Consider the following 9,450-nt stretch of genomic DNA (forward strand, 5'->3'; position numbering starts at 1 on the left):
GGTCCGGCTGCCCAGAGCAGCAGCTGCACCAGAAACCAGCAAAAGCTTCATTTAATCTGGTTACACTGTTGTAAATGTCACAGGTGGGTCAGAAATGGTGGCCCAAGAACATGAAATCTAGCAAGGGTTTGTGCCCCTCCCTCCTTCTTCGGGTACTGTTATGGCTTAAAATATTTTTATTTGTAGAGCTGAGAGAGGAGAAAGGCAAACTCTCACATCTTTTCAAGGGAATGGTGGTGTTTATTGAACTTTCTGACGCAGCCACTAGATGCCCCTCTTTTCTGATGACTGCTCCAGAGTGGGGCATCTGCCGGGATGCAGCAACCAGGGCCAGAACTTGGGGCTCTCGCTATAGAGAAATCCTGACGGCTTCAGCCTCCTCTTCCCTAATGACCTTACAGTAAGCTGAGACTGGTGTTCTAGATGTGAATTTGGGAGAGGCAGGGCTGGTCACTAACAGGAATGGTGTCATCCATCTGCCTTTTTCCACTCTGGTTTTGTGGTGGCTCCGGAGGAGGTGACATAAAACTCAGCCACCAGTGGTTGTGCATCTGGGCATGGCCACCTGTACCTGCAGGCCCTGTCCGTGTGACCATACAGCTCACTGCAGTGCACAAGCCCTGGACCAGCACTCTCAGCCTGCCACTGCCCCTCAGGGGTGAATCAATCCAAAGCAGAAGAGTCAGTCTCCTGGCAAAGCCATTAACCCAAGAAGAAACGTTTCCCAAATTAACCCTGAAGTGTTTCTTTGTGTACAGGTCCAGCAAGGAGACAGATTCAAACGGGAATTTGGCACTTGGTCAGTGTTAAGGAGCTTTTCTGAAATAGTTGTGCACCCAGAAGATTAATGCTTGCACCACATCCTTCCAGCTCCACAGAAGTAGGCACCCACAGTCAGCATAGAAAATCACATTTGCTCCATCTAAAGTGATCTCTCCCCCAAAATGAACTTGGCTTAAGTAAGGATTTATTTGAGACTCTCTTAAGTTAAGATGAACGGGTATTCCTGCTTTGGTGATTCCTTGGCCAGGCTTTGTGGGACTTGCAAAGTCCACTTACCAAAGTCCATACTAGGCCCTAAGGTAAGAGTGTGTGATAAATATTGTAGTCAGATACCCAACTCAGAACTCCTGTAAAACACAGCAGTGATTTATGGATTTGGAGTAAAAAGTCCTTGTTTGTGTCTGGGCATTCAGTCTCAGGAACACGGGAAATGTTAAGAGATCTTACTTGAGCTTTTTTCCTAATGAGGTGAGCAAAGTGATGGGAAACATTCAGAAGAGAAAAAAGAGTGGGCTCTCGGGATGAGAACACTTATAAGGGGCTTCTGCTGCCTAATTCTTCCTGTTTCCAGGAGTAAGGTGCCTAATTAGCACTCCTGAATGTGATGTGGGCTCAGAGCTCTGAGTCATCTGGGAAGAAGTACTTTTTCAGTTGCAACTGTTGGTGAAGCTAAGAGCAGCTCAGAGGAAGAAGCACTAGAAATTCCTAGTGACCTAGTATCACAGAAATGACTGGTATCTAAAATGCCTTTGCAGATGCTTAGAAACTAGTAGTTACTCCATCTGTCACCCACTGAAACGAAAATGTTCCTTCTGCTTCCCTTCAGAAGCTCTGGATTAGGATGTAAAATGCCTGACACCACTACTTTCAGCATCCTGCTGCTAGTACCTATTTAGTGAGGTTTGATCCACTAGGTTTTGGTTATGAGGCATAAAAGCCTGGTAACCAGCCTTACAATCAGGCAGCTTTGTGGAGATGTATCCTGCAGCATGTAGCACGGGCAGCCCTGGAGCTGATCTTCCCCTAGACTGACACTGTGAAGGCCAAGGAACTTCTCTGGAAGCCACACATCATCTGCCATTTTTTCATAAATTAAAAAAAAAAAAAGTCTCAAATCTACAATAGCAAATGAAGCCTGAATTAACTGATGTCTGTCTTTTCTCAGTAATTTCCTTGTGTTTTCCCTTGGGCCCGTGCTGCTCTGTAGGATTATGGCATTCCAGAGTCACTGGCATAATGATAACATGACTAAGAACTATGGAGACTCCACTCTCCACGTTAATCCGTGCCAAGAGAATACTGAAGGAAGTAGATAAAGGAGTCACTAACACTGACTTACATTTTGCTTCTAAGAATTGCCTCCCAGAGGCTGTAGCCATTTTGCAACCTTTTTAATTTTCAGAGAAAATGCCTCCTGTGCCATAATTAAGAGTTTAGTATGCCACAGGGTCCTGCTTATCATGATAATGTATTTTGCTAAAGAACAGATAGACTTTTTGTAGGTCCTTTGAATATCTTTCAGCCAGTCCATTAGATGGGGCTGTGATACTGGGGATTTTAATCACCAATATTCATTATTCAGTTATTATTCATTCATTTTAATAAAAAAAGCTGCATATTTCCTTTGTTTCACAGGCAGCAAGATCTGGTGAGGGATTTCAAAGCATGGAATAGTTTGGTTATCTTCAGTATTGGCTAGCTACAGCCACAGATTTGCAGGGAGAACATCAGGCTCACCTTCCTCTTCTTCTCTTACAGAAGGCACAGGCATCCAAGGCAAAGACACCTGTAAATGAGGCAAGCATCAGAAGACTTATGGGAAGCAGTCTTTTATCTCATGTGATGACTAATAGCATGTTCCCAGCTGGAATATAGTTTAAGACCTCTACACAGTTCTTCAGTAGGGAAAAATATCTGTGCAATTGTTTTAACAATGGTGTGCAGAGGGCCCTGGAAATGAAAGACAGCATCAGTGTACCATCCCATTAAGAGAGGACATGAGATGTTATGGCAAAAAAACAGGTCACTCTAGCGCCTACTTGATGCAGGAAGATGCAAAAGGCAAAAGTAACTTCCCTGCAAACTGCTTTGCCTCAAGCAAGAAGAAATGCTGTAAGTGTGCTGAGCAGCCAGAGATTGAGTTATCACATACAGTATGTATGTGTGTGAATGTATTTTAATATATAGTAGTGATGGTTCCTGTGACAAAAACAGTGCCTAAATCATGGAGTTGTTAAGGTTGGAAAAGACCTTCAAGATCACCAAGTCCAACCACCAACCCAGCACCACCACCTTGGTCACCACTAACCCATGTCCTCAAGTGCTATATCCAGGCACCTGAAGCGTTTCTTAGACATTTCCAGAGATGGCGACTCCACCACTTCCCTGGGATGTCTGTTCCTATGTTAGACAACCCTTTCCAGGAAGAAACTTTTCCCAAATTTCTCCTCTAAACCACCCCCCGCCATGCAACTTGAGGCAATTCCCTCTCATCCTGTCACTTGTTACCTGGGAGAACAGGCTGACCCTTACCTTGCTACCACCTTTCAGGGAGTTGTCGAGAGCAATGAGGTTCCCCCAGAGCCTCCTTTTCTTCAGGCTACACACCTCCAGCTCCCTCAGATTTGTGCTCCAGAGCCTTCCCCAGCTCTGCTGCACACGGGCTGTGCACAAGCAGCCTTTGGCACCCCTTCAGCAGCTGCCCTGGGATGCTGATCCCCAGAGCAACAGGCTCCCCCCCTGCTCTGGGCTTCATGCCCACTGCCCAAGACACCACCCAAGATCACAGAATCCTGGAATGATTGGAGTAGGAAGGGACCTTAAAGTTCATCTAGAGCTCCAACCCCCCTGCCATGGGCAGGGACACCTTCAACCAGACCAGGTTGCTCCAAGCCCCATCCAGCCTGGCCTTGAACACTCCCAGGGATGGGGCAGCCACAGCTGCTCTGGGCAACCTGTGCCAGGGCCTCAACACTCTCACAGTAAAAAGCTGCTTCCTAACATGCAATCTAAATCTCTCTTCTTTTAGTACGAAGCTACTCACCCTTGTCCTATCACTATCTGACTGTGTAAAAAGTCACTCTCCCTTGGTTTTTTATAAGCTCCCTTTCAAGTACTGGAAGGCTGCAATGAGGTTTCCCTAGAGACTTCTCTTCTCCAGGATGAGCAACACCAGTTCTCTCAGCCTGTGTTCATGGGACAGGTATTCCAGCCCTCTGATCATCTTCATGGCCTCCTCTGGGCCTGCTCCAACAGCTCCACATCTTTCTTGTGCTGCAGAGCCCGGGCTGGGATGCAGTGCTCCAGGTGGGGCCTGCTGAGGGCAGAACCGGCTCTCTCAACCTGCTGTCCATGTTTCTCTTGAAGCAGCCCAGGATTTGACTGGCTTTCTGGGCTGCAAGTGCACACTGTTGGCTCATGGCCAGCTTTTCATCCATGAGAACCCCCAAGACCTTCTCTGCACCCCACGCCCAGGGGTGTCACAAAGATCCCAAGAGCACCCCCACAAGCACAGAGATCAGCACCAAGGGAACTGATCCCATCTCACTACAGGGGATCTCAAGGAGCAAAGCACCCAGGAATTGCATCATCCAATTTTATGTTTGCCAAGGGTTCAGGGGAGCTTTGTCCTGCTTTGTAAAGGGAGTCTCTGGGGGCCATTCCAGAGCAGTGGGTCTGCACTTTGTGGGCGTCGGGGCTTTATTTTCTTGGGGCCATTGGGAGGAGCTGATCTGGGGTGGGAATGAAGGGCGGGGCTGGCCTGGCTGTGATGTCTCTGATACGAGTGACATCACAAGGGCCGTCACAATGAGCAGCAGGTATGAATGGCAGCAGCAAGCAGTGTTGGCCCAGGCCAGCCTGGACGAGTGTCAAGTGGACACACAGGCCTCATGCTGCACTGGACGGGAGCACAAACACGGGCACCCAAGAGAGTGCTTCCCACTCTGCATCCAGCCCGCAGGCGCACCTTGTGAAGGGCACAGTGCCACCACCGGGACTGGGTGCAGGCTTTACTGCCTGCCAGCTGCCTAGCCCCCTCTCCTTCCTGCCTGCTGTCTCCCATCCCTTCTTCCCTCACTGCTAGCTCCCTTAGTTTCTCTTTTCTTCCTTCCCTCCCTTCTCAGCCTCTCCCTTCTCTTGCAGGTCATAATGGTCTTACTACTCCTCTTCTGGCTTGTGCTACGGATCTATAATTATATCAATGTGTACCTGAATGAGGACCTCAATCATCAGAGGACTCGGATGCTGCAGGAGCTGGCCCATGGGACCATGGAGCAGAGTGTCAGGTCCTGGGGAGCCGTGCTCTGGGCTGCCTTGCAGCAATGGCTGTTCTGGGCTATTGCTGGAATCCTGGTGCTGCTCTTGGCACTCTGCTGGTGGCTCAGGAAAAGGATCTGTGAGGTGGACAACAGCAGGGACTCAGAGAGTGAAGAAAGTGAGGAAGAAAATCCTGCTGAGATGAATATGATCTGGATCTTTTCAAGACGCTTCCAGCTGTCAGTGCCGAAGCTGGCCTCCAGGAGACGGGTGGTGCAGGAGCTGTTGAGTGACCTTCTCAATGTCTCCCATAGGCTCTTTTCAGACAGCTTCTTCCCGGTGCTGGAACCAGTCATTGGGGTGGGCAGTGCCTGTGAAGGTTGGAGTCCCCAAAAGGAGGAGGATGTTGTCTACTGCATGTTTGTGCCCTTGAAGCCACCCCCTGGGTATGCCTTCCACCTGGAACCGGACACCACAGGGGACATGCCACAGACGAGCATGCGGGTCCGTGTGGAGCTGGTGTGCACTTGCACCAGGAAACAGAACATGCTGTGCTTTCTCCACCACTCTGAGGAGGAGCTGAAGAGAAATCAGGTGGCCAGCCTTCTACACACCCTTTGCACTGGCCCTTACCTAGATGTGGAGAAAATTACCCTCTGGTTCCAGACATTTGTGATCTCAGCCTGGTCAGTGGTGCCTCAGTCCCGTCACTATGAGGTGCAGGTGCTGCCCTCCAGCCGCTCCTGCAAGATGAAGCTGACGAAAGCCTTTGGGAGAAGCCTTTTTGTGGAAACGATATTTAGTGTGCAGCAAGGTGACTCGGACATCTTCCTGAGTAGCCAGCCTACAGAGGCCCCACTCCCCCCAAGCACGACCTGGCTGGAGACCTATGCTGTGGCAGAGGCAAAGTTTTTCAGGCATGTTGCCATGCAGGCCCCACCACACAGCTGCCACCTCAAATGCCTGCGGCTCTGTGCTCGCCTTCTGGAGGGCTCAGGCTTTTCTATCTATGCCTTGAAGACCACGGTCATGCACCTCCTGACCCTGATTCCTCTATCAGAATGGCAGCATGGGTATCTCCTGCTGCGGGTGGACGATATCATGCGCTACCTGCGCTGTTGCCTGGAGGAGAAATGTCTCAAGCACTTCTTCTTTGGCAACGAGGACATGCCTGAGGAGATCTCCTTGCCCCCAGCCTTCCAAAAGGCACAGCCCCTAAACCTCTTTCAGCACCTGGCACAGGATCCAGCTGCCCAGACCAAGGCAATGCAGGAGTTTGATGAGCTGAATCATCACCTCTACTTTGGGTTCTGAATGAGACAACTGTAGAATCATAGAATCGTAGAACTGTAGAAGTGTAGAATGGTTAGGTTTCTAGGAAAACACTTCCAATATCATTCTAACCATACTTTGACCTGGGAGCTTTAGCTGATGTAAAGTTTACAACAAATGGTGTGTTTGAACAAACACTGTATCTCTGAGCATCCGTACATCACCTTGGCATGGAATGCGGCTGCTCAGCTACCAGAGTCAGGAATTATTTGGTAGAAGACCTGAGGTGGTGGGCTCTGGTTTCTCCGATTCCCTACCTACAGCTCCCCCACCTGTCCGTGCTCCTGCACTGGGGAAATCGGAATAATTGGTCACCCTCCACAGCTGTGCTCACTGCCAACTGGCATTTAATGTTGCTGCCCTCCAGCTGCTCCTGCAAATTCCCTTTTTGAGAGAGTCCATTCCTCCTGTGAGCTTTACTGGCTGCAAAGATGGCAACAAATAGTATATTTGAGCAAACGCTTAGTCTGTGAGTCTCCCTGTATCACTTTGTCAGGGAGCACTGCCAGAGGGTGCTGGCTGCTCAGCTGCTGCAGAGTCAGGGAGAGTTTTGCAGAAGAGCTGCTTGGTGGGCTGGATATAGCACTTGAGGACAGAATGGGCTGTCTGGTTTCAGGATTCCCTGTAGTTGTGGGTTAATTCCAGTAGGCAGTTTGGCATCACACAACAATTTAACAATTTAATAATTGAAAGCAAATAAATTAGAAGAATTTATAAGAATGAAGAGTAAAAAATAATAAAAAAAAAAAAAAAAACCAAAATAAAAGCAAGTGATGCACAGTTCAATTGATCACCACACGCTGACCAATGCCTGCCCTTTCCCAAACACAGATCGGCTCCCCTTCCAGGTAACTCCCCCATTTTATATACTGGCCATCATGGCCTCTGGGGTATCCCTTTGGCCAGTTCAGGTCACCTGTCCCAACTATGCTCCTCCCTCCCACCTTTTTGGGTTTGTGGTTTTTGTACCACCTCACTGGCAGAGCACAAGGCACAAAAAACTCCTTGATTTGGGATAAACACGGCACTTAGCACCAACGAGAACATCAGCGTGGTACCAACACCATTGTCATACTGAGTCCAAAACACAGCACCGGACCAGCTACTGACAAGAAATTAACTGTATCCCAGCCAAAACCAGAGCAATATCCACTCCTGAAGCCAAAGCATTTAAGTCATGCCAAGTCTCCCACTTCCCAACACCTTATCAGCTTCCCTGTTTGTCTGACACATGTACAGACAGCCATCATTCCCTTAGTCTGTGGAACACCTCTGTCAAATGTCCATACAATTGCCAGCAAAACCTTGACCGTGCATGTGGTGAGAGCAGACTCTGGGCTGCTGAGGGAAAGTCCCCTGGGCACCTGCTTTTGAAGGTCCTGTGCTCCATGAGCGCTGGTCCCCTTTGAAGAGCCATCTCCTAAGAGCACAGGCATAGGCAATGACAAGCAGGGCAGAAGAACCTGGCTGAGCAGGGATCTTCTTCTCTTCGTGCAGTTCCCCTATCCTCCTTCCAGCCCTTCTTGTAGATGGGTGTCCCATTTGCTAACTTCCACTCCCCTGGGACCTCCCGGGTTACCTGAGACTGCTGGTAAATGATTGAAAGGTGCTCAGGGAGCACTTCTGCCAGCTGCTGCACTATCTTTTTCTGGATCCCATCTGACTGCATAGATTTGTGTCTGCCTAAATAGTGTAGCAAGCCACTGACCATTTCCCTGTCCCCGTCTTTCAGCTCAAGGGTCTGGGTACCCACAGAACAACTGGTCTTACTATTAAAGACTGAGGCAAAAAAGACATTAAGAACCTCAGCCTTTTCTTCATCTTTTGTCATTATGTTTCTGCATCCATCCAGTGAAGGAAGAAGATTCTCTTTAGCTCTCCTTTTGTACTTATAGCAACATCTTTTATTGCTCTTTACTGTAGTAGCCAAATTAAGTTTCAGTAAAGCTTTTTCTATTTCTGATGTTTTTCTAATTTTTCTCATTTCAATTCTAATTTTCACCCTGCTAACCTCATGATATCACTGCAGTCCTCCTGAATTGCCTGCCCCTTCTTCAAAAGGCCATGAACCCTTTTTTTTCCCCTTAGTTCCAGCCAGCTTGTCTTTCAGCACCTGGAGATAGCCTACTCCTGCACCTTTAAGATTTCCGTCTTGAAGAATCTCCAGCCTTCCTGAACTCCTTTGCCCTTCCTGAACTCCTTGGCACTGCTTCCCAAGTGACTCTGTGAATTGGTCTCCTAAACAGGAAAAAAACTGCCCCCTGGAAGTCCAGGATGGCAGTTGTGCTTACCACCATCCTTATTTCTCCAAGAACCAAAAACTCTATCATTTTATGATTTTTATGCCCAAGACTTTAATGCCAAGAAAGGATGCTGCCTTGTAACAGATGAGGGAAATCAGGCTTCCTTATTTCTACAAACTTAAAAAAGACATTAGGCCTGTGTGAAACAAACATGTATACCCCAGCTAAGCAAGGCAAAGTTACCCTTAAGCGACAGCACAAAAGTTCAGTGAGATAATCACATTAGCATTACTGAGTTAGCCATGCATGTGAAGCACAATACAGCTCCTATTTCCTATTTGTCTACATTATGAATCTAAAATATTCATATTTTATTGTCTTGTGTTGACAGCAAACTGTTAGAACAGAAGAATGGCTGGTTTTGTGTCTGGAGCTTCATGTCTTATTTAGTGCAAGATTGAATGGCAAGCAGAATTAATCAGATTCTCAAGTGCACTTTATCCAAGGTTGTTCACACTAGCAGTCCTTAAACAAGCTGGGAATAGGAATCTGGTGTTCTTTCCATTGGCTGGGATGTATATATTATACCTGCTCAAAAATCCTGAGGGAATTGAGCACTCAGCTCCTATGCAATTTTAAGTAAGATTTTAAGATTTAACCTACTTAGTGCCTCTCTGAAAAGGCCGGGTTCAAGCCAGGAGGGGCATGTGGCTGAAGCCTACTCTGATTTGACAGCACCCTTCAGCTCTGTGCTGGTGCTTCTGGCACCTGTCGAAGCAGAGATGCAGTCTGCACCCAATGCTACGGGAAGCAGGCAGTGGGGAATATCAGCTTG

General features: G+C 48.1%; 1 protein-coding gene across 1 annotated transcript; it reads left to right on the forward strand.

Annotated features, from left to right (window-relative positions):
* Positions 1-992: 992 nt before the first annotated feature.
* Positions 993-7,894, forward strand: LOC103618866 (inositol 1,4,5-trisphosphate receptor-interacting protein-like 1). Its single transcript, XM_017738789.1, has 2 exons — positions 993-1,082; positions 4,927-7,894. The coding sequence occupies exons 1-2, from the start codon at positions 993-995 to the stop codon at positions 6,352-6,354; spliced, it is 1,518 nt and encodes a 505-aa protein (XP_017594278.1). The 3' UTR covers positions 6,355-7,894.
* Positions 7,895-9,450: the final 1,556 nt, after the last annotated feature.

Source organism: Corvus brachyrhynchos, unplaced genomic scaffold (genome assembly GCF_000691975.1).
Source record: "Corvus brachyrhynchos isolate BGI_N302 unplaced genomic scaffold, ASM69197v1 scaffold245, whole genome shotgun sequence".
In the NCBI taxonomy this organism is placed as follows: domain Eukaryota; kingdom Metazoa; phylum Chordata; class Aves; order Passeriformes; family Corvidae; genus Corvus; species Corvus brachyrhynchos.

Coding starts and splice junctions, on each gene's coding strand:
- LOC103618866 (XM_017738789.1), top strand. CDS start 993: ATGAACGGGTATTCCTGCTTTGGTGATTCCTTGGCCAGGCTTTGTGGG. Junction 1,083..4,926: donor AGTCCATACTAGGCCCTAAG/GTAAGAGTGTGT, acceptor CTTCTCTTGCAG/GTCATAATGGTCTTACTACT.